We start from the raw sequence: 25,073 nt of genomic DNA on the forward strand, positions 1-25,073 counted from the left end.
CCTGGAACCCCCCATGGTGGAAAGAGAGAACACACTCCCACAAGTTGGACTTCTGACCTCTAACACACAAACTATGGTGTGCATGCCCACACACAAAAAAATTTAAAATGTAATAAAAATTTTAATGTATACATATTTATGTTCAAATAAACACATACGAATAGGCACATTTAAGGATGTTCGTCATGGGATACATGTATGCAAACAGAAAATAAATGTTACAAATTTTTAAATAAAAATATTTTTAGCAAGGCAGTGGTGACAGACACAAGTCTTTAAACTCATCACTAGAGGCAGAGGCAGCTCTCTGAATTCGAAGACAGCCTGGTCTCCAAAGCTAGTTCCAGAACACTTAGGCTACACAAAGAAAACCGTTTTGATAAACCGGAAAAAAAAAAAATTAAACTTTCAAAGGTAAATTTATAGTTTGCAAATTATACCTCACATTTTATTTTTTTTCTCACATTTTAAAATGAAAAAAATCAAAATAACTAATAGATTGTTGAGCTCAATACTCACGAGGACAGAGTAGGAGTTGGGAATACCTTTTGGGGTATAGTCAATCTGAGAAGTTCCATGTACTGACTACATAAAGCAAAGAATGTTAAGTGGAGGGCAGGTGTCTCAGGAGCGGCTCATATTAACAGCAACCGGGAAAACATTCACCTTCCATCTAACATTTCTAATTCAATCAGCTCCATCTTCAATACTCTGGTTTTTCCTTCACTCTCTCCCAAACTCCCAGCTGACAGCTGTCTACTCCACTCTTACCACATTAATCTACTCTCCTTACACCAGTTACTGTTCCTGCTGAAAATATGTACCACATCACTTCACTCTGTAGTTCAAGACCCTCAGAAGACTTCAGGGCCGCATCAGTTCATTCGTTTACTCTAACAGAATACACAGGGATGGGTACTATACAGTTAAAAACTTAGCCAGGCGGTGGTAGTGCACACCTTCCATCCCAGCACTTGGGAGGCTAAGGCAGGAGGATCTCTATGAGTTTGAGGCCAGCCTGGTCTACAGCGTGAGTCCCAGGATAACCAGGGCTACACAGAGAAAGAAAAAAGAAACAAAACAAAAAGTTACAAAACTTATTTTTAAAAAACTGAAAATTTATCACAGTTTTTAGACTGAAAATTCCAAGGCAGGCAGTCCCATGTATTCAGCCACTGGTGAGGGCCAAATGAGAGCTGGGAAAAAGAAACTACAAAGGCTGGTGACCTGAGTTTTATTCTCAGAACCCATACAGAGAAAAAGATATCCACTACACCAAGTTGTCTCCTGCAATGTTCACTCTGGCACAGAAGTGTGCACGCGCACACGCACACGCACATATACACACAGTCTCTCTTTCTCTAATTTCCTTAAAATTAATTTTTAAAGTTTCATGCAGCTTGCACGTGAGTACCTGTTTATGTGTGCATGTGTATGGGTGCACATGCACTTGGGTGCATGCACACAGGTCAAAAATTATCATCAGGTGCCTTCTTCTATCACTATCTATCTTAAAAAATATTACATTTATTTATTTTGTGTGTGGTTAGGAGAGGAACATACATATGTGGAAACCAGAAGGATTACTAGGATCAAACTCGGGTTGCCAGGCTTGGCAGCAAACTGAGCCATCTTGCCAGCCCCTCTCCATCTTTTCTTTTTTAAGCAGTGTCTCTCTCTGAACCTGGAACACAGCAATTCAATTTGACTGGACTGGCTAGCCCACAAGCCCCAGCAGCTCTTCCTTCTAGTGCCACATTCAAATTTTACATGGTTGCTGGGGTGCAATTCAGATGCCTCATGCTTGTACAACTCAGTGTATGAACTGAGTCATGTCTCCAGACCCCTCACATAGCACTTTAAGAAATTTTCAGACTAGAACTGTAACTCAATGGTACAGTACTTGCTTACATGTATGAGACCCTGGCGGCTTCAACCTCATCACCTCAAAGGGAAGAGAGGTTCCCTCCTTCATCTTCTGTCACTGTTCTTCTAGTCGCACCCCAGCACAAGTGCTGCTGTTAAACTTTGAGATAAGATCTCATTAAATCACTCAGGCCAGCTCTGAGCTTACTCTGTAACCTAGACAGTACTGAATTTGCCATTCTCCTGCCAGGGTCTCCAAAGTAGGTGGGATAATAGACCTGGCAACACACCCAGCTGCAACAAACCTAAGTTTCCATATATACCACCCTGCTTTGTTCCTTTCTGCCCAGTGTCTGTTCCCTTGTATCTGAAATGCTTTTCCCTTTCTTTAACACTCACCACTGACGTCCACTATGCCAGAAAACTTTCCATGACTCTCACTTAGCTGTCTTTCCACAGTATGTACTGCAATGGTCAGATGGTGGAACAAATACTCTGAAAGTGCTTTAGTTTTAAGTGTCTTCTACTACACTGAGAACAAGCCAAAAACTGCTGGTGCTACCTCATCACACTGGCTGACACATGGAAGTAGTTCTTAAATGATGATTTATTTAAAAAAAAGAAAAAGAAAAAAGCCAAGGCAGAAAAGGAAGCAAATGGAAAGGAGGAAAAGAAAGAGTATGCATGCATACCCAGAACCGAAAAGAGGGCACTTACAACTAGTGTGTCTGCATGGTCTAGGCCAGTACTCACTGAGAGACAAGGACACATATGAAAAAGCCCAGCCTCTGTAGAGCATCTAAATCACTCATTCCCTAAACAGTCTTATGTCTAAGCCACACAAGCCCACCACTTCACTCTACAACTTACTACAGTATATTAAGAATGTTGGTAATATGCACAGTATAAAAAGGAGAAACACTTTAGTTACAAAAACGTAGGCATCAATTTGATGTAATTAACTGTAATTTCCATAGCCCATCTCCTAATGTTATCACATTAATGTTGAAAAGTCTATCAACCAAAGTATGAAAAACAACAGAAGAGCTATTGAGATGGTCAGCAGGTAAGGGCCCTTACTGTGGGGCCTTTTGACCAATCCTAAGAACCCATTTGGTGGAAATCAAAACTCAACTTCCATAAACTGTTCTCTGACCTCATGCAAGTGTACACGCATACAAATAAATAAATGTTAACATATTTGTCAAAAAGAAAAAACAAGAGGATACCAGGAACTCCTACCTAATAGCAGTGTCCACAGCAACAGTCACATCAATCCTAAAGCAGGTGCTTTTATGTGACAAAGTCACAGTTCTCACAAACAGACTGCAAAAACGCTCTTTAGACAGAGCACACTAGTAATGACCAGGTTTTGTGTAAATTAATTTTTGAAGGTTATACCATAAGAAAACTGCTTCAAAAAGCATTTAAAATAGCATATAGACTTTTCTACATTTAATGACTTTAGGCAAAGACCAAAGAATATCATTACCTCAATACACTGCCACAATAAAATTTCTAGTGTCACTATTAATAAATGTCACTAATAATAATTCAAACTTTAAAAGGCTTGCTTCAAAGATTCAACAAACAGCATAAAATCACTCTATGGCTCACATGTTGTTCACACACATACACACATACACACATACAAGCTAAATTCACACACAAAATTGGGCCCGACATATTCAACACTGAATACCTTTTCTTCATTTTATATTGTTTCTTTGGTAGTCACATTTATGCACCCCAGGCTGGCCTCAAATTCACAAAGATTTACCTGCCTCTACCTCCTACATGCTGCAATTTAAAGTATTGCCATCTTTATTTTAAAGATTTACCTTTACTTATGTGCATTTGTGTATGGAGAACAGAAGTGGGGTGAGTGACAAGGTGGCTATAAATAAAGTATAGGTGCTGGGCACTCAACACCCACGAGGAAGGGCAGCAGGCTCCTCAACACTGATCTCAGGCACTGATCTCAGACACTCAGGAAGAATTTGTCTTTTACACATTAGAAATTAAATTGTAAAAAGTAAGATTTTAATACTAGCAATTAATAATAGAGTCCCCAAAATTCCCTAAACTAAAAACAAAAAGTTCTTTATAAAGTTGAAAATGTTTTGACAACTTTTTTTAAACACTTCTAATAGTAAGTACCTTTACTTTAAAGATAGTAACATATCCCCCAAAATACTGCATTTGTCTAATACCATGAAACTTTTAAGGCTAAAGTTTCCAAAATACTTTCTTTTCATTTCTATTTTGATTGCTTATTGGAAACAGTTTCATGTGGCCTTGGCTGGCTCAATGGCTAGATTAGGCCACGGCTGACTGCGTACCCCAGGCTGGCCTTGAACTACTGACCCTCCAATATGCCTGCACCTCCTACGGAGCTGCTCTTTTCCTTTCTCTTCTCTTCTTTTGTTTCTTTTTTTTAACAGGAAAAGGGATAAAGAGAAAAATCTACATCTTCTACAAACACATTCTAAAATGTGTCAGGCATTACAATGGGAACTGTGACAGATTACAACATTCTGAAAATGTATTCATCTTCCAAATATATCATACATGTTATCAGTCAAATTAAAATTTTTTCCTCAAGTTTTCATCCAACAGCAAAGCAGTTCCATACTTTCCTAAAAAGCTCACTTTTCACTGTTTTCACACAGTTGTGCATCTGTGACTAACAAAGGGTTTCGACTCTGACAGGTCACTGGCTGTTTTCATTCACATGAAAGCAGGACAGAACTCAGTAAATAAAAACCAAACCCTAAACAGAGTCCTAAACTCAAAAAGAAAAAGCCTTTAATAATGGGCGATATACAACAGGCAAATAGTTAAGTAGCAAGAGCATTTGCATTAGTCTATAAACAGAATAAACAGAAGCTTTTGGAACTGTACCCACTTGCAGTTCTACAAAAGCAATCTTCACTCTGGAAACAAGTGAAATTAATTTAAAAAAAAAAAGAAAAAAAAAGAAGAAATCTAAGAGAACTGTCAAAAGTTGACGCTATTTACATTCTAACATACTACTGGTTACTGTTAATACTGTGACACCATTAAACACACACTACTACCATTTTCAAGCATATCTGAATTTGTAATGAATTTAAAGAAAGCAAAGTCTAGCATCAAAATTCCATCAGTTAAATCTAGATATATCAAATAGCCACCAAAGTTTTTCATACCAGTGTAATTTTTAAAAAATTTACAAATTCCATAAAATGACAAACACCACCTCTACTTTTTTTATTGCTCTGATTTACTCCACCAATAAAAAAACTACTTCGACACATATCTCAGAAGCTATTCTGCAGTCAACATGTTTACTTCAAAGGAACCTGGCCATCAGTTTTCCACACCACACACCATAGCAGAGCACGTGACAACTCCAAGACCCAGAACACCAACATAAAGAAAAACGAAGCACACAACCCTAACTCCCTGCAATACAGGTGCAACAAGCCAAATCGGATCTCTAAAGGTAAAGTGCACCAAACTGCTTAAACATCTTCAAGAGTATTTTTGCTTCCTGCTTAAAATTCACGGTTCGAGCCATACAATCAAAGGACATTTTCTTCCATCAGCATTAACAGTCAAACCCACGGAACAGTACTGTTTCAAGAGTCGGGTTAACTAGAGCAGCTCTCTGGTTTACGATTTAAGACGCTCTAATTCGGGCAGTTTGTTCGTACGTTTCCCTGCAAAAGGCGCTGTTCTATTGGGGAGCAGCACAGCTTTGGGGAGATGGCTCCGAACTGATTCCACAACTCCATGCCACAGCCCGTGGATGTTCGCACCAGCTGACCCTCTGTCTCCCGGGAAAAAGCTCCGCACCAAGCCACTCCACACACCTGCCGCTGCAAAACTCGCAGGCCCGCCACAGCCACGGCCTCTACACTTCCTGAATTCGAAAGCCACTCAAAGCTGGTTGAGTGACGCCTTACCTTCATGGTGACTCTGGGGCCGCGATCCCCACGGCGACACCAGCTTCACCTGCACCTGGAAGGGAAACAAAGACACCCGGTCAGTACCACCGGCACCCCCTGCGCCGTCGAGACGGGGGCGGCACCGAGTGGGGCCAGGAGCAGGAGCAGGCACGCGCCATCCCAGAGCCCCTACCGCCCCCACCGCCCGCCGCCCCATTGTCGCGACTCCACGGACTTTTCCCCGTCCTCCACGATGACGCCATTTCTGTCAGAAAACTCACAACAAGCGCAGGGTCCGGCGCGGCCTGGAGCGCGGCTGCAGCCGTCCAAGCCCACGGAACCGCGATGCCCGGAGCCCCAGGGCTGAGCCCCGAGTGAGCCGGCAGGCCCTCGGGCTAAGGCGGCTCGGCCCCACAGAACCCGTCCGCGTCCCGCCCGAGCTCAGGCCCACAAGTGGGAGCCGGGGCCGGGCACCGAGGACATGCAGATCCCAGCCTCACGGGCCGAGGCCGCGGGGCCCCACGGTGCGGCTCGGGAAGGGCGGCTCCGGCTCCGCGCCGCGGGGGGCGGGGGTCCCGGGAGGCCGAGGCCCCGCTGCGAGCGCCGACTCAGCCCCGTTGCCATCTGCCCCGCTGCGCGGCCCGGCCCGGAGCTTCCCCCCCACGAAAAATAATGCCCCTACCTCCGGCGCAGACGAGGTCCGAGCCCTGCGGCCGGAGTCCCCCGCTCCGCCTCCCCCCCAACACCAGCAGGCCCGGGGGAAGAGATGGCGAAGAAGCTGCGGGTCCGCCGGCGGCCGGGGCTCCGGCTCCTCCTCCTCCCGTGGCGGCGACTGGTACCTTTGTTTGGCGGCCGCTCCGGCTCCCTCGCGGGGGGAGGGGGGCGACGAAAAATCCCTCCCAGACGGAGGTCCGGGGCCCCGGTCTCGAAGCCCTCCCGAGGACCGCGGCCGCCGACCTTGTGCGGCTCCCTCCGGGCAGACGTCCAGGCGGTGGCCGTGGCGGCAGCAAGCTGTGGCCCGAGACTCTCCCTCCGCTCCGGCGCCCGTGCTCCTCACTCCGGACTCGACTGACGGGCAAACATCGCTTCCCCCCACCCCGGCCCCCCCTTCCCCTTCTCCCCTCCCCTCGGCTCTTTTCCCCTCCCCTACTCCTTTCCCGGATGCCCCTCAGACGATCGAGGATTGGCTAGGATTCTATGGAGCCCGCCTCTTCCCGGTTTTTATTGGTTTGAGCGATGCAAACAACGACGCCATTTTCCCACCAGTTCTATGGAAACAGAAAGTTATGCCTCAATGCTCCCTGGGATTTGTAGTCCACTCTTCCGGACCAATTGGCATACTCCCGGACTTAAGAACTACCAAAACCGCAATGCCGCTTGCCTGCGTTCGACAAGAGCGGGGAGGGGAAGGGGGCGCGGCCATAAGGCAGAGGGGAGGTGGCATACAACGCCTGCGCAGTGTGACAGGGATGGCGTATTTTCTTGCACCGAGTAATGCGGCGTCGCTGGCCGCTAAGGAGGGCGGAGATTTCTGTGGTGAAGTAGGGGGAGGGCTCCAAGGAGGCCTCGGGAAGAGCCGGGGTCTGAACTATAAAGAGAGAAGTTGATGTGGGCACTGCTAGTCTTGGACCGGCGGCTTGAAGTCTGAGATCATCGTGGAACCGTGAGCAGCGGCGAGGCGGCGCGGGGGGGGGGGGGGGGGGGGGCGGTACCGAGGAGGAGGAAGAAAGGAGGGAGAAGACCCGGATGCTGACCCGGCTTAGGGTGACTGGCGGCCAGGGTGCTGGGTCGCGGGGGAGGCAGAGGGGCTCCGAGGAGCGGAAGGGGCACCGATGCGGCTCAGGGGAGAAGCCTGCCTCTGAGCTTATTACTCCACTATCGGTGTGGAGCCCTTAACCCTCAGAGTCTTCACTCCGCGAGCTTGGAGTGAAAAAGGGTCTTGCTGGGCGCATCACAGCTATGTTTCTCGGTGGCCCATATCTGTTTAGCCAGTTTCAAGCCAGAGCGTGCCTATAAAAAAGAGAGAAATACTCTACATGGAATTTTCCATATTTGTATGCGGACGATGTGCTGAGTTTATCCTCTGAGGTGTTGGGAGAAGCGTTCATTCAGTCCTCGGGTGGAAAGTCCTCCGGGTGGACCTTGTGCAACTTCCTGAACGCAGCTGGTCAGACAAAGTGAAGCGTGATGGGAGGATGTGAATTAGAGTTTTGGCTTAGGGAAATATAGAGAGGTTTTCCGGAGGGAGTAAGGATAGAGCTTGGCTCAAGAAATCACAAGTTACTAAGGGAAGAGCCTAAAGGAAAGGAGGGTCCAGAAAGAACGTGTTTGGAAACCCGTTTCAAGAGAAGGCTTTCCCAGTATGAAGACTGAGGCCCAAAGACGTTAGGAAGATTAATCCAGCACCCTGGAGACTAGATCTAGAGGATTACTGTATATTTTAGGCCAGCTTAGACTACACAGCACAACCCTGTCACCAGAAAAAAAATAAATAGATAAAACAGGTTTTATCTGCTCTTAGGGTCCAGTGAACAACAAGATATCTTAGATTCCCAACTTGAATTGCTAAAAGAACTCACCCAAAAGTAGAGGAGTTTAGCACTGTGGTGCTGACACATTCCAAGGCCAGCCTGATCTACTCGAGTTCCAGGCTATCTTAGGCCACACAAACCCTGCCTCAAGAAAAAGAAAATGGAGGAAGATCAGAGAGGCAGCTGCAATAGTATTTCAACAAGGGAAATGATCTGGTTGCATAAATATTCACTAATCCAGTCTTCGAATACATTTCCACAGCTTTTGAGAGTAGGAAAATGGTGTCAGGTTCACACTGAAGCATTCTATTGTGAGTCCACATAAGAGTAACTGAGTTCATGCCACTTAGCACTTAAATTTCAGTGTAGTCATGAAAAGCTGAAAATTCTAGCTATAAGAAAAAGTCAAAAATATATAGAACTCTTAAACTGCCTTAGACTCTAAAGAAAGTGCAGAGCAGATGGACTTCCAGTACTTACAAACACTGATGTTCTCGTGTTTCTCCGCCACAGTGAATACTATGTGTAAATACTTTCTGGGAAGGGAGCATCAATTGATTTATATGAGTACTGTTAAACTGTGAATGAGCAAATGAAATACTTTTTTAATTCATCACTAGTAGAGAAATATTAAAGATTTTTTAAACAACTTCAGTATTTCAGAAGGCAGAGGCAGGCGATCTCTGTGTTGGAGGCCAGCCTAGTCTACAAAGTGAGTTTCAGGGAAGCCTTGCTCTGTTACACAGAGAAACCCTGTTGGGAGGTCGGGAAAACAGACAACACTTCAATAGTTAAAGGATATGTCATTCTTAATTTCTGTGCAGAATATACCTGCTATTGATCCAGGGGCAAATTCTTGAAGGTGACTTTGTTATTTTAAGTTAGGTCAAAGGTGTTTTCCAGAATACTAACAAGATAGCAGCATGCATTTGGCTGCCACCCTAATTGAGGAGAAATGGCTGCTAGCCATTTAAAAAGAGGAGCCTAGCCGGGCGGTGGTGGCACACGCCTTTAATCCCAGCACTCGGGAGGCAGAGGCAAGCGGATCTCTGTGAGTTCGAGACCAGCCTGGTCTACAAGAGCTAGCTCCAGGACAGGCTCCAAAGCTACAGAGAAACCCTGTCTCGAAAAACCAAAAAAAAAAAAAAAGGAGTGTATAGAAGATGGTTTGGAGACTTGAGGATTTAGTTTAATGGTAGACTAATATTTAGTTTAATGGTAGCAAATGCAAGGCTGCAGACTTCACCAAAACGAAAAAGAACAGATATTTTTTACCATATGTTTCAATGATCCGTTGCCAACATTATTTGTCTTTCTTCTTTGCATCTTCTTTATCTTTAACCTCTAAAATCAGAGTAACATGTTCAATATTCACAACTGTCATCCCATGTCCCACCTCTCCAGGAAGAGAGTTCCAGGCCAGTCTAGAATACATAGCAAACCCATCTTGGGGGAGAAAAAAACATTGCTAAGTTGCTTTTTGAAATATTTCAAAATATTTTGTGACCATTCTTTTCCTTGTAAAGTTCTTCTTAACAGTAACTGCTGGTCAAGGCTAATGGAGAACTTTACCTTAGGAAGTAAGGGATTGAGACATGTCATGTGGCCCAAACCGGCCCTGAACTCGTGATCTTTCTGCCCTTTCCCAACTGCTGGGATTACAAAGATGTTTTACTACATTTGGCTAGAAATTTTCTATTTAAGATGTTACTCTCTGAATTCATATTGCTGTACTGCTTTGGTGGGTTGCTGATTTTTGTGTGTCTGTGAGTTATTATTATTAGTATTAAGAATTAACTACCAAAAAATGGACTCTTGAGACTGGAGAATGGTAAAGTGTTTGCTGTGAAGTCACGAGGACCTGTGTTTATTCCTGGTATCTATGTAGCTGGATATGGCTGCAAATACGTGTAATCCCAGCAGTGGAGAGGCAAAGACTGGGGGATCTCTGGGGCTTGCTAGCCAGTCAGTCTAGCCAAACCAGCAAACTATAGCTTCAGTAAAAGACTCTATTTCAAAACTTGAGGTAGGAAGATTAAAGAAATTACCCAATGTCAATCTCAAGGTTCCGCATACACCACTGTGGTGGTTTAAATGAGAATGACACCCCCCCCCCAAGTTGGTGGAATTGTTTTGGGAAGGATTAGGAGGTGTGGACTTGGAGAAAGTATGTCACTAGAGGTAGACTTTGAGGTTTCAAAGGCCCATGCCATCCCTGGTTAGCTTTCTGTCTCAGGCTTCTGGATAAGATGTAAGCTCTCAGCTACTGCTCCAGTGCCATGCATGCCTGCCTGCTTGCTGCCAGATCTCCGTCATCATGTTCATGGACTCACCCTCTGAAACTATGAGCAAGCCTCCAATTAAATATTTCTTTTCTAAGTTGCCTTAGTCATAATGTATTTTTTGTTGTTATTGTTGGGTTTTTTGGGGTTTTTCGTTTGTTTGTTTGTTTTTGAGACAGGGTCTCTCTACGTATCCTTAGCTGTCTTAAAACTATGTAGACCATACTAGCTTTGAACTCACAGAGATTCCCCTGTCTGCCTCTCCAGTGCTGAGATTAAAAGTGTACACCACCACACTGGACCAGTCATAGTATCTCTTTACAACAATAAATCAGTAACTAAGACAACCACACACACATACAAAATTAAATAAATGAATACCCTTTTTTTTTCCAGACAGGAAACAGTATAACAGCTCTGGCTGCCCCAGAACTTGCTTTGTTTCTGACCTTGAATTCACAGAGATCTGTCTGCCTCTGCCTCCAAGTGCGGGGATTAAAAGTGTGTGCCACCACTGCCCAGTTATAAATGCTTTTTGAGTCATGCTTTTCACTGGGCATGGGGGTACACATGTAATCCCAGCACTTGAAGACTAAGAAAGGATTGTTCATTCTAGGGGAGTCTGAACCACATTGGGAAATCCTGCCTCAGAAAGCAAACAATAAAAACGTGTGTGTGTGTGTGTGTGATTCTAAAGAGCAACCTGAACAATAAATACATCACTCTCATTCCTTGATTTTTGTTATTTGTCTTCAATAAAGAGTTACAAACTGCCGGGCGCCAAAAAAAAAAAAAAAAAAAAAAAAAAAAAAGGCCGGGCGGCGGTGGCGCACGCCTTTAATCCCAGCACTCGGGAGGCAGAGGCAGGAGGATCTCTGTGAGTTCGAGACCAGCCTGGTCTACAAGAGCTAGTTCCAGGACAGGCTCCAAAACCGCAGAGAAACCCTGTCTCGCAAAACCAAAAAAAAAAAAAAAAGTTACAAACTGAGGTTGTGGGAAACATGGCGTAGTCAGTAAAACATCTCTGAAGCATGATGAGCCAAGTTCTGCATCCCCCCATCTTTAACCCCAGCACTTGGCTGAGCCAGATCAAGCATTTCCCAGGAATTCATTGGCCAGCCAGTCTAGCTAAGTTGGCAAAGCCTGGGTTCAGTGATGGACCCTGTCTCAAATATAAGATAGAAAATGATTGAAGAAGACCCAGGGGTGTATAACTTCTAAACAAACATGCACTCACACACATGAACACCCAGAATTTTTGTTTATCACAGCTATTGTCTATGTGTGAGCATCCACATGCCACAGTAGAGGTCAGTATAGCTTTCAGCTCTTGACTCGCTCTTCTATTAGTCTTGTATATAGAGTCAGCAGAGTGCTCCGGATTAAAGGTTTGCCACAGAGCCTGACAACTTGAGTTGTTTTGTCCATGGGATTTTTCGAGGGCTTGTCAAATTGACAACACTAACCATCACAGGTGCTTTCCAATTCCAAAACCTGTGACATATGACTAGCTCTTTGACCAGCAATAACCCTGAACTGCCATATGTAACCATGTTATATTTGGTTTTAGGGTTACAAATACACAGTGAATCTATGGAAGATGGTTAGAAGAGGGCTTGTGATCCTGAAGGCCAAAAGAGATACAACTCATAACACCTAAAGCTTGCCAGAGGTGTCGTGATTACTAGAAAAGCCTTTAATCCAGCACTTGGAAGGCAGAGGCAGGCGGATCTCTGACTTCAAAGGCCAGCCTGGTCTAAAAAAGTGAGTTTCAGGGCAGGCAGATCTCTGACTTCAAGACCAGCCTAGTCTGAAAAAGTGAGTTCCAGGGCAGCCATCTTGTTACATAGAGAAACCTTATAAGAACTTTAAAAAACGTTTTTAAAAAGTGAAAAGCAGAACCTCCAAGGAGAAAAGTAGACATAGATATTTGCAAAGAAACAGGAGTAAAGGAACCCCCTGCAAAGACCATGATTGAAGGCAAGGTGGCATGCTCTATAATCCCAGTATTTGGGAGGAGAGGCAGAGGAATCAGGAGTTCAAGGCCAGCTGGGGCTACATACATATTCTCTCAAAAAATACATATGTACCTATATGCCCCAGTTTATATTCTAGGAAGTTTGAAATAAAGGCAAAATTGAAAATAATGAAGCACTACAGGAAATTCTTAAAATAATTGCACTAAATTAGAATGCATCTTTAAAACAATCTCCAAAATTTATTAATTTGAGAAAAATGTTCTTCACAAATTACAAAGCCTATTTTAATATTCATAGGATATTTGTAATATAGAAAGAATAAGAATATTTGTAATCATTATAGAAATGTCTGGTTTTTGTTTTTGTTTTGTTTTTTTTTAAGCTGGGTGGTGGTAGCACACAACTTTAATCCCAGTACCTGAGAGGCTGAAGCATGGTCTACAAAGAAGTTCCAGGACAGCCAGGGCTGTTAGACAGAGAAACCCTGCCCCCACCCCCAAAAAAAGGAAAGAAAGAAATGTCTGTTTTTGTGAATTTATTTTGACATTTCTTTGATGTCAACAATTTAAACCCTTTATGATTCATTAGCTAGGAAAGCTTACTAAATATAAATCATCTAAGAAAACTATTTAAAAATCAACTCAGCATTCTGATCAGTGTAATCAGTAGAATGAAGAATTTTTGGTATAATTTATATACCGCCATCCAAAATGTATAGTTAAGATGGTTTGGTGGCTTGAAGCCCACAATTTCAAGGCCAACTTGGGCATCATGGTAAGACCCTATCTCAGAACAAGCTAGATATGATAATGCATGTCTATAATTTCAGCACTGAAAGCCATGAGGCAATCACAAATTTGAGACCATCCTGGGCTACAACATAAAACTTTTCAGAAACTTTTTTAAAAATTACAATTTAGAGCTGGGCAATGGTGGCGCACACCTTTAATCCCAGCACTCAGGAGGCAGAGGCAGGTAGATCTCTGTGAGTTCAAGACCAGCCTGGGCTACAAGAGCTAGTTCCAGGACAGGCTCCAAAGCTACAGAGAAACCCTGTCTCGAAAAAAAAAAATTACAATTTAGTAGTTTTTAGTATAGACGCAATGTACAGCCATAACCACATTCTAATAACATTTTGATCCTATGCACACATACATACCGCATATGTGTGAGCATGTGCACACACCTTCATTATTCATTAGTAACAGTCCTTAATTTTTCTGAGCCAGAAACCACTAACCTGCTTTCCCATCTGTATAGATTGCCTGATTCAGAACATTTCCTATAAATAGATCATGCAGCATGTTCTTTTGTTGCTGGCTCCTTTTGCTTTACATAATGTTTTCAAGGTTTTATACCTGTAATGTTTTGCTATATAAATAAAATTTAATGTTTGTCTTTCAAAAAATACCTTGATAAAAATTCATTTGCAATCTAACACTTAAAGATAATTTGATTCTTGAGATCATTTTTATATTTCTCCTTTTTAACAGGTCAGCTTTGAAATTTATAAAGTATGGAGAAGACTCAAGAGAAAGCTGAAAGAATTCTTCTAGAGCCCTATAGGTACTTACTTCAATTACCAGGTAACAAAGAGTTCGGTTATTGTCTGTTTAGTGTAGTTTTTAAAGAGTAGAGTTTGTGTAAATGTTAGCAACATGAAAGGTTAAAGTTAAATGGTCCTTGAGACCTTCTATTTGAAGCAATACCATTATAAGAGAAATTATCAAAGACTATATAATGAAAATGTTTTTGTTTTGCTTTCTGTTTTATTGAGACAGGATCTCCTTGTCTCCTAAACTGGCCTAGAATTTATTAAGTAGCCTAGGCTGGCCTGGAATTTGTGGTGAACCTCCTGCCTCTGCTTTCCAAGTGCTGGGATTACAGGTGTGCTGTGGCCAATCCTAAAAAGTTACTCCTTTTTTCTTTTAATTACATGTCTGTTGGGGGAGGGTATGTGCACAATCATGCAGATGCCTGTGGTCAGAAGAGGGTGTTACATCCTCTGGTGATGGAGTCACAGCCAGCTGTGAGCTACCCATGATGTAGGTGCTAGAACCCAGACCAGGTCATCTGCAAGACCTTAACCCTAACTCACTCATTTATAATCACTGAGCCATCTGCCCAACCCAACTCCCAGACTGAAACTTAATTTTCTTTCCCTTTTTAAGTTTTGATTTGTTATTTTTTTGTTTGGTTGGTTTTTTTTTTTTTTTTTGGTTTTTCGAGACAGGGTTTCTCTGTGGTTTTGGAGCCTATCCTGGAACTAGCTCTTGTAGACCAGGCTGGTCTCGAACTCACAGAGATCCGCCTGCCTCTGCCTCCCGAGTGCTGGGATTAAAGGCATGCGCCACCACCGCCCGGCTTAAGTTTTGATTTGTGTATGGAGGTTTTGACTGTGTGTGTGTCTGTGTACCATGTGTATGCCCAAAGCCTAGAGGTCAGTCCCTCTAGGACTGAAGTTACAGTTAACAATTCTGAGACACCTTGTATATGCTGGGAATCAAACCTAGGACTTCTGGAGGAGCAGCAAGTGCTCTTAACCACAGAGCCATCTCTCTAGCCTCTGAAACTTAACTTTTATATAACCATTTTCTTTTTTTTTTTTTTTTTTTTTTTTTTTTTGGTTTTTCGAGACAGGGTTTCTCTGTGGTTTTGGAGCCTGTCCTGGAACTAGCTCTTGTAGACCAGGCTGGTCTCGAACTCACAGAGATCCGCCTGCCTCTGCCTCCCGAGTGCTGGGATTAAAGGCGTGCGCCACCACCGCCCGGCTATAACCATTTTCTTGAACCCTGTTCTGAATTTGCTGTATTAGACGTGCATGATATTTGTGCTAAATGAATTGGTTGTGGGTTTTTTTTTTTTAATCTACCATGGCTTTATGTTTAAGCTAATTTAACTTCTACTGGCAACTACTACCTAAAGATTTTTCTCAAGCTTTCCATGTGAAAAAGAAAATGCCATTGGAAAACTAGTGGCCCAGTCAACACAAAAAGGCTAGCACTTGTTTAGACTCAGGGTGTGTAAACTAAAGCTGCCCTAGTCTCCAAACCTTAATTTAAGGAATTGACAAATAATTTTATGAGGAAATTCATTCACAAAATTCTTTGAAGTTTTGTGTGATAGATAATGCCGGCTAATTGTCCCCGAACCAGCTTTGTTTTTCAGAAAAAGAAAGAGATTAATGAACCTTCCTAAAAATGACCCTTCCACCCCCAATTCAATGCCCATTCCATCTCCAAGTTAAGACTAAAACTCCCTGAAATGGTTTAGACTTTCTTGTTGGCTGTTACTTTAAAAAGCTGTGCTTTTTGACCTGTAATTGTGTGTGTGTGTGTGTGTGTGTGTGTGTGTGTGTGTGTGTGTGTGTGTGAGAGAGAGAGAGAGAGAGAGAGAGAGAGAGAGAGAGGTGTGAGAGAGCGAGAGAGAGTGCGTGCGCACTGGGGTGGGATTCATGTGTGCCTGAGTGTGGGTGGCCGCAGAGGACTGAAAAAGGGATTGGGTCTCCTGAAGCTAGAGTTACATATGGCTATGAGCCACCTGACATGGGTGCTGGGGACCACACTTGGGTTCTCTATAAGAGCAGCAAGAGCTCTTTAACCCTGAGCCATTTCTCCACCCACCCAAGTGTAGTTTGAATGAAAACGTGAAGAGGGTGGGTCCAGTCCCACTAAGTACTTTACAGTGGGGAATCTGAGGGGTGTTCGGCAAGGAAGGAAATGGATTGATGTGGATGTGACTGTCTTATTAAATATGATCAGTTTTGAAGCAAGTTTATCAATTTTTTTTTCCGAGGCGTGGTTTCCCTGTGTAGCTTTGGAACCTGTCCTGAAACTTATTCTGTAGACCAAGTTGGCCTTGAACTCAGAGAGATCTTGCCTGCCTCTGCCTCCCAAGTGTTAGGATTAAAAGCATGTACCAACACCACCCGGCCTCAATTTTTCTTGTAAGCACATTTTGGAGGCTAATGAAATGACTTAGCTGGTAAAGGTTCTTGTCACCGCACCTAACATCTGACTTCCATCTCCAGGACCCACATACTCCTGCAAGCTATCCTGTGACCCCCACAAGTGTGCCATGAAAAACGCATGTGCATACAAACACAACTAAATTAAATGTTTCTTAAAATTATTTTTTAAGTATAATAATGTTTTATTTGTCATATTCTATGTTTTAATTACAGGTAAACAGGTGAGAACCAAACTTTCACAGGCATTTAATCACTGGCTGAAAGTTCCAGAAGACAAACTGCAGGTATCTAGGCAGTCTGTTTTGTCTCTGTTTTGTCCTGCTGTTGGTGTAGTTCTGGACTTTGAGCATGCTGGGCAAGTGCTCTGCCACTGAGTCACATCCCCGGCCATGAGGCAATTCTAATCTTATTCTTCTTTCCCATTTAATCAAGGAATTAGTAAGTATCCTGTAAAAATACTCCTTATTCTGTTAGTGTTTATGCAATATTATTTATTGAGGTTGCTAAATATTTATTAGTTGTAAAAGCTTAAGACAACTGAGACTTTAATAGTTTAGTAATGACTTTAAGTACAACCTGTTTTAGTCAAGCATGTACCATGGTGGAACACACATGGAATCCCAGCCGTTAGAAGCTGGTTACATAGGGAGACTGTGTCTGGGCTGGAGTGATGGCTCTGAGGTTAATTAAGAGCATGTACTGTTCTTGCAGAAGACCTAAGTTCAATTCCCAGTACCCACCTCAGGCACCTCACAACTGCCTGTAACTCTAGATCCAGGGGAATCTAGCGTCTTTGGCCTCCAAGGGTAGCTTCACTCACATACACATCAAATTAAAAGTATTAAAAGTAAATATTTTTTAAAATCCTCTGTGTGTGCATGTACACATGTGTGTACATTAGTCTTTGTTTACATATCTCTGTATGTAAGCATCCCTTTACATATGTGTGTTGTATGTATGTATGCCAGTGAAATTTTCTTTCTATTTTGGTTATTTTCCTCTAGATTATCATTGAAGTAACTGAAATGTTGCATAATGCCAGCTTACTCATTGATGATATTGAAGATAACTCAAAGCTCCGACGTGGTTTTCCAGTGGCACATAGCATCTACGGAATCCCTTCTGTCATCAATTCTGCCAATTACGTCTACTTCCTCGGCCTGGAGAAAGTCTTAACACTGGATCACCCGGATGCTGTGAAGCTTTTCACACGCCAGCTTTTGGAACTCCATCAGGGACAAGGCTTAGATATTTACTGGAGGGACACCTACACCTGTCCCACTGAGGAAGAGTACAAAGCCATGGTGTTGCAGAAGACAGGTGGATTGTTTGGACTAGCAGTAGGTCTCATGCAGTTGTTTTCTGATTATAAAGAAGATTTAAAGCCACTGCTTGACACACTTGGGCTTTTCTTCCAGATTAGAGATGATTATGCCAATCTGCACTCCAAAGAATACAGTGAAAACAAGAGCTTCTGTGAAGACCTGACAGAAGGGAAATTCTCCTTCCCCACTATTCACGCCATCTGGTCACGGCCAGAAAGCACCCAGGTACAGAACATCCTGCGCCAAAGAACAGAGAATACAGATATTAAAAAATACTGTGTGCAGTACCTGGAAGACGTAGGTTCTTTTGAATATACTCGGTACACTCTTAGAGAGCTTGAAGCAAAAGCCTACAAACAAATCGAGGCCTGTGGTGGAAACCCTGCGCTAGTGGCTTTAGTGAAGCATTTAAGTAAGATGTTCACGGAGGAAAATGAATAATGGTTGCCATTCTTCCTTAGACTCATAGCTTCTTCCAGTTGAAAACGGGGAGAGGCTTCCTATTTATCTTTTTAAGTACTAGTCTCCAAAAGGAGTAAATGAGGGTGAAATTGTCAGAATCCCTTTGCATAAGAACACAAACTTAAGGGCTGGAGGGATGGCTCAGTGGTTAAGAGACTGCTATTCTGCAGGACCCAGGTTTAATTTCCAGTGCCCACATAGTTCATCACCATTTGTAACCCCAGTTCCAATGATCTGATGGCCTCTTCTGGCAATTGCCGGCAGCAGGCATGCACGTAATACACAGACATACATGTAACCAAAACATACATATAAGATAGATTATTTTTTAATTTTTTTAAAATGCAAAATTGAAATTATCAGGAGCCACAAACACGGGTCTTAGAAATGTCATAGGCTAAATGTGACCAGCTGTCCGTACTACCACACGTGTGTTTTGGGTTTGTGAATAAAAAGGACTTAATCTTCCAAGAAACTTTCTGCTTCCTAACTGTATGGCATGGATGGTTCCCAATTCATTGATGCTTTAGTTCAAAACAGGGACTTCCTAGACAAATCTCTAGGTGACCTAAAGACCAAAGAACTGCCGCCTTCCCCTAGATGATACTGCTGAGAGTGTGTCAGCGTTGTCATTGAAGGCCTGTACCACAGTCTGAAAAGACAGAGTGAAAGCAGTCTGCACTCTCCCTACCCACTTTCTTGTTTCCCTCCTTAACACCCCACAAATTCTGGGTTTTTTTGGTTTTGGTTTTTTGTTGTTTTTTTTTTGCCAAGGAGGCTTTACACTTAATGAAGTTCACATCCTGGTCTCAATTTATTTTTTTGTCTGTTTTTGTATGTGTGTTTTCTTTTAACATTTTTTTCTGACCCAGACTGATTAGTATCTGTGTATAATGTTGTTTCTATGAAAGAGAAAAATAGACAGAAAAAGTGTTTTGTGTACCTGGGAAGCAATCCGAGGGAGACTCAGGAAGATCAGAAGTTCAAGGTTATTCCCAGCTATGAGTTTGAGGCCAGTCTGGGCTACATGAGACTTTGTCTGAAAAGGAGAAAGAAAAAGAAAGGATTATTTTTTATCTTGAGACAGGTTTCAAAATGCAATTCTAGCTGGCCTCTAAGGATCAAAGGATCCACCAGCCTGGCCTGTCTCCCGAGTACTAGGATCAAAGGTGTGGCCCACCATGCCTGACAAAGAATGTGTAAATCAGTTTATTTTCTGGCCTGGTACTAATCCATGGTTCTTCTGTCATTCTTGTCTTCACTTTTTCAGTAACAGAAATGTCTAATAGTAAATCAAGGACATTATTAGAGTCATTTTATCTATATGTAATCAAACGTCCATCCTCTGTTTGGTCTGTGGTCACAGTTGTGAATTCAGAAGAGAACCAGAATATAATGATTAGCTCAGTTCACTTAATAAAATGATTTTACTTGTGCATGCCTTTAATCCCAGCACTCTGGAGGCAGAGCTCCATGGAGGCCAGCCTGGTCTACAGAGTGAGTTCCAGGATAGCCAAAGCTACACAGAGAAACCCTGTCTCAAAAAAAAAAAAAAAAAAAAGGTTTTATTTTCTGAGATTTGTACTATAGTAATGCTTTTTTCTGTCTAAAGAGTCTTCTGATATCCTCTTGGAGAGTTGGATTTTGCCATATCAAAGACCTGTTACTCCCCACCCCTGAGAGAGAAGGTTTCTCTGTATAACTGTCCTAGCTGTCCTGGAACTTACTTTGTAGACCATGCTGGCCTTGAACTTACAAGTGCTGTGATTAAATGTGTGCTCTACCACTGCCTGGCTGAGACATACTTTTTCATATTTTCTGCTTTATGCAGCTTCAGAAGAACATTAATTCTATTTACCAAATCTGCAAGAATGAAAGTCTCTTGTAGTGCCATAAATCACTTGACTCAGCAAGATTTTTATTTCCTTAAGATGAGGCCTGGCTTTGTGGCCTCATTACCATCCTTCAGCCTCTGGAGTAGCTGGGATTCCAGTCCAGTCCTGGCTCTAACAAGATCGTTGCTCAGCTGTTTTCTCTTACACTTTCCTTCCTCCTCCTCCTCTAACTTCTGTCCCCTGTCATTGCCCCCAGGAGCTCTTCAGAAGTCTTCCCGCCAGTTCGAACTGGACCTAGTCATCTGCATTCTTTTGTTCCCTGTGTCACTGAGTGCTTTTAGGGAATGTTTTCCTGGCTGCCTCCCCTCCTGAGAAACCTGGATTGTTTCTTTCATCTTCCTTTCCGAACAGAAAGGGGGATCCGTCACCTACCAATCCATTGTCCTCTAGTATCTTTTTCCATTCTCCAGCTTTCAGATGTGGAGTCTCCTGACTTTCTTCACTTTTACTTCAAATCTGCCTTCTAGTCGTCTGCCTTCTATCTCAAAAAAAACAAAAAAAAAACAAAAAATTGTAAACCAGATGAGGTGGTGGCACATGCCTACAATCTTAGCATTTAGGATGGGAAATTGAAATCAAAAGTTCGAGGTCCTTACTGGCTGAATAGTGGACTGAGACTAACCTGGTTTTTTTAAAGAGTTTGTCCTGAAGCCTTAGGCCAAAGGAGCTCCAGCTCAAGATTCCTTTCCCTTCCTACCCCTGAGGGCCTTGCCCTGTCCCAGGCTGTAATCCTTAGGAATTATCCTATGGTTAAACCATGTGCTGTGAGAAAGAGGAAAGAAATGTATATTTATACATCTTTAATCCCAGCACTCAGGTGGCAGAAGCCGGCAGATCTCAATGATCTAGTCTAAATAGAGTTTCAGGCCAGACAAGGCAATGTAGTGAGACTCAAAAGTTTCAAATATAGAAAAAAAGCTCAGTGATGGCCCCTACAGTATGTGAGTTCATATTTAATATAGTTGACATTTTATTTCCTCAACCTGACCACCCAGTAGGCTAACTGTTATAATCTGTTGACCTGGTCTATCAGCTGGGTACTCTGTCCCTTTAAGAGAAGCTCTACACACTCCCAACCTCCCCCCCCTTCCTCCAAGGAAGGCAGATCTCCCACCTCCTCTGCAATAGTCCCCCCCAACTTCTGAAGCGGTAGCTTCTGCTTCTCTTCCCCCTCCCTCCATAACCCACTAAATAAACTCTTTACCCCAGCTCTCTCTGCATGTATTCATCTGTCTTTCTGTCTCCTGCTGAGGCCTCAGGCGACCTGCCCCATACCTTCCTCTGGTTCCCCCCCACCCCACTGTGTGACCAGCCTCAGGTCCCTCATCCTTATAAATGATAACACGAACTGCAGACTCATTCTGCTCATCTCAATTCATCTTTTCATATTTACATTATTTGAGATGTTAATACTTAGCTATAATATTAGGCATTTTACCATGTATATACAACTTGGTTAAAAGGTAAATACAAAAAAAAGTGATATAAATTTCAAAGCCTATTAGTTCAAATCAACTATGTGCAGTGTTTCCTAACAGTTAATGGGCACTGACACAGAAATGCCTGGGAAATAAGTGTCATGTTTTTTTAATTTATGATTTATTTTTTTTAATATTTATTTATTATGTATACAATATTCTTTCTGTGTGTATGCCTGAAGGCCAGAAGAGGGCACCAGACCTCATTACAGATGGTTGTGAGCCACCATGTGGTTGCTGGGAATTGAACTCAGGACCTTTGGAAGAGCAGGCAATGCTCTTAACCGCTGAGCCATCTCTCCAGCCTTGCTGGCCTAGAGCTTGACAGGTAGATTTAAACTCAGAGATCTGCCTGTTTCTGTGTCCAAAGTGCAGGGATTAAAAGCATGTGCCATCACTCGGCAAAGCATATTTTTATACAGCACTACTTTAGAAGAATCACCAACTTTTGCATTATCATTGTTTATGACTGTACTTAAAGCTGTATCTGAAGAGAGAAAGCATGAAACAAGGTAGTTGGACCTCAGTTAAGTGAGTGTCTTAGCTGTCCTGTCATTGTGAAGACACCATAAGCAAGACAATTTTTATAAAGGAAGCATTTAATTTATAGTTTCAATTAGTTCGTTCCACAACATGGCAGGAGCAGCGTGCTAACAGTCATGGCTTTGGAGCAATGGCTGAGAACTACATCCTGACCTGTAGGCAGGAGGCAGAGTCTAGGGCTGGACTTTTGAAACCTCAAAGCCCACCCCAGGTGACACACTTCCTCCAACAAGGCCACACCTAATTCTTCTAGTTCTAGCAAAGAATTCTACTCCCTGGTAAGTAAGTACTCAGATATATGAGCCCATGAGCATCATTCTTTCAGACCACCTCAGTGGGTAGTTTAGTACTAATGGGAAGCAGTTAGAAGGTATGTAAATCTTACTGAAACTTGCCCACTGGCTTAATGGAAGTTGTAAATTGGGAATAAACATTGAGGACTGTTTTAAAGAGATTTGGTTTTGATGAATATTCTGACAAAAATATCAGTGCTTTTTAAGTATGGAATGGTTTGTTCATCAATTAAAGAATTGGACAGGGCTGGAGAGATGGCTCAGAGGCTAAGAGCACTGACTGCTCTTCCAGAGGTCCTGAGTTCAATTCCCAGCAACCACATGGTGGCTCACAACCATCTATAATGAGATCTGGTGCCCTCTTCTGGCATTCAAACATACATGGAAGGAATGTTGTATACATAATAAATAAATCTTGAAAAAAAAAAAGAATTGGACATACATCCTAAAGCAAAGAGACAAGACGAAGTAGAACAAGCCTGTAATACTGAGGCTGAGCCAAGAAGATTATGAGTGCAAGAACATTCTGACCTCCATAGTGAGTTGGAGCCCAGCTGGACTACGTACTCAGACCTTTGTCTCAAGAAACAAAAATACTAACTGGGTGGTGGTGGTGCTCGTCTTTGTTCCTAGCACTTAAGAGGCACTGCAGGTAGATCTCTGTGAGTTCAAGGTCAGCCTGGTCTACAGAGTGAGATCCAGGACAGGCTCCAAAGCTACAGAGAAACCCTGTCTCCAAAAAAAAAAAAAAATAGGAAAAGAAAAAAACAAAACAAGTATACTGAGTCAAGAAAGCAGGGATTATTGAAATAAGATGTGGATTTGAAACAATTCAAAAAGACTCAGATTTTCTAATAAGTTTTTTGAAAGTGGGTATTTTGGACAGAGATGCCCAGTCTGTCCAGTACTTGCTGCATATACATGAGGATCTGAGTTTGGTTTGTTTGGTTTTATGATTTAGTTTCTGTATGAGTGCTCTATCTGCATGTGCAGCTTTATGCCAGAAGGTGCCATTAGGTCCCACTGTAGATGGTTGTGAGCCACCATGTGATGATTGCTGGAAACTGGACTCAGGAATTGAACACAGGAACTCAGCCAGTGCTCTTAACTGCTGAGCCATCTCCAGCCCCTAGGATCTGAGCTTTGACCCCTGAGCATTTACATAAAATCAGAATATGGCAGTGTGCACTCCATAATCCCAGGACTGAGGAGGCAGAAACAAGTGGATACCATGGATACTCTGGCAAACCATTCTAACTTAATCTGTAAGTTCCAAGAGAACCTGTCTGGAAAAAAATGATGTGAAAGATTATTTTTTTTCATTTTTTTTAATATTTATTTATTATGTATACAATATTCTGTGTGTATGCCTGCAGGCCAGAAGAGGGCACCAGACCCCATTACAGATGGTTGTAAGCCACCATGTGGTTGCTGGGAATTGAACTCAGGACCTTTGGAAGAGCAGGCAATGCTCTTAACCTCTGAGCCATCTCTCCAGCCCCAATGTGAAAGATTATTGAGGAAGATCCAAGATGTTGATTTCTGGTGTCCACTTGCATATATTTATGAGCATGTACACACACAAAAGTATGATAATTTGCCAGGTGGTGGTGATGCACGCCTTTAATCCTTGCACTTAGGAGGCAGAGGCAGGCGGATCTCTATGAGTTCAAAGCCAGCATAGTCTATAAGAGCTAGTTCCTGGACAACTAGGTCTGTTATACAGAGGAAACACTGTCTCCATAAAACAAAACAAAAAAAAATTAAGTTTCTCGGGCTGGAGAGATGGCTCAGAGGTTGGGAGCACTGACTGCTCTTCCAGAGGTCCTGAGTTCAATTCCCAGCAACCACATGGTGGCTCACGGCCATCTGTGATGAGATCTGGTGCCCTCTTCTGGTGTGTGGGCATACATGGAAAAAAATATTGTATACATAATAAATAAATTAATCTTTAGAAAAAAAAAATTAAGTTTCTCAACTTATTGAAGCCTGAAATTTCACCAATTAAGATTTGAAGAGCTGTCGATTGAAGGTGAACAATGAATAAATAAAATTATATAAAATTATAGCATTCAAGGAGTGGTTACTAGCTGGGCGATGGTGGCGCACGCCTTTAATCCCAGCACTCAGGAGACAGAGGAAGGTGGATCTCTGTGAGTGTGAGGCCAGCCTGGTCTACAAGAGCTAGTTCTAGGACAGGCTCCAAAGCTATGAAGAAAAGAAACCCTGTCTTGAAAAACCACAAAAAAAAAAAAAAAGAAATGTTACTAGGGGTTGGACAGGTGGCTCCACAGTTAAGAATACTTGTTGCTCTTGCAGAGGACCTGGGTTCAGTTCCCCTCACTATATGGTAGTGTGTGTTCATGTCATGCAAGTAAGTGCACGTGTGTACCGGTACACATCGTGTGTGTGTGTGTGTGTGTGTGTGTGTGTACATATGAAGGTCAGAGGTCAATGTCAAGTGACTTCCTTGATCACTTTTATTTCTTTTTATTTTTTTAGACAAGGTCTCTCTAT

General features: G+C 42.7%; 2 protein-coding genes across 10 annotated transcripts in view; one reads left to right on the forward strand and one right to left on the reverse strand.

Moving 5' to 3' along the window:
• Positions 1-6,913, reverse strand: part of Arid4b (AT-rich interaction domain 4B) — a 114,927-nt gene extending 108,014 nt beyond the window's left edge. For 3 of the 5 annotated variants that reach the window (XM_075970194.1, XM_075970191.1, XM_075970196.1), the window contains exons 1-2: positions 6,481-6,887; positions 5,817-5,871 (exon numbers count right to left, since the gene is read on the reverse strand). In XM_075970194.1, the coding sequence (XP_075826309.1) occupies positions 5,817-5,822 (6 nt within the window). In that variant the 5' untranslated portion in view covers positions 5,823-5,871; positions 6,481-6,887. Of the gene's footprint in view, positions 1-5,816; positions 5,872-6,480 lie in introns of all 5 variants that reach the window. The other 2 variants (XM_075970193.1, XM_075970192.1) reach the window with 2 other exon arrangements.
• Positions 6,914-7,240: 327 nt separating this feature from the next.
• Positions 7,241-18,822, forward strand: Ggps1 (geranylgeranyl diphosphate synthase 1). 5 transcript variants are annotated; one of them, XM_075970182.1, is made up of 4 exons: positions 7,241-7,461; positions 14,084-14,176; positions 16,774-16,844; positions 17,565-18,822. In XM_075970182.1, the coding sequence occupies exons 2-4, from the start codon at positions 14,107-14,109 to the stop codon at positions 18,324-18,326; spliced, it is 903 nt and encodes a 300-aa protein (XP_075826297.1). In that variant the 5' UTR covers positions 7,241-7,461; positions 14,084-14,106; the 3' UTR covers positions 18,327-18,822. The 5 variants fall into 5 exon arrangements, with proteins under 5 accessions (XP_075826297.1, XP_075826296.1, XP_075826300.1 ...); XM_075970181.1 differs by having other exon boundaries at positions 7,250-7,471; XM_075970185.1 differs by lacking the exon at positions 16,774-16,844 and having other exon boundaries at positions 7,250-7,471.
• Positions 18,823-25,073: the final 6,251 nt, after the last annotated feature.

Source organism: Microtus pennsylvanicus, chromosome 4 (assembly GCF_037038515.1).
Source record: "Microtus pennsylvanicus isolate mMicPen1 chromosome 4, mMicPen1.hap1, whole genome shotgun sequence".
NCBI classification, from domain to species: Eukaryota; Metazoa; Chordata; class Mammalia; order Rodentia; family Cricetidae; genus Microtus; species Microtus pennsylvanicus.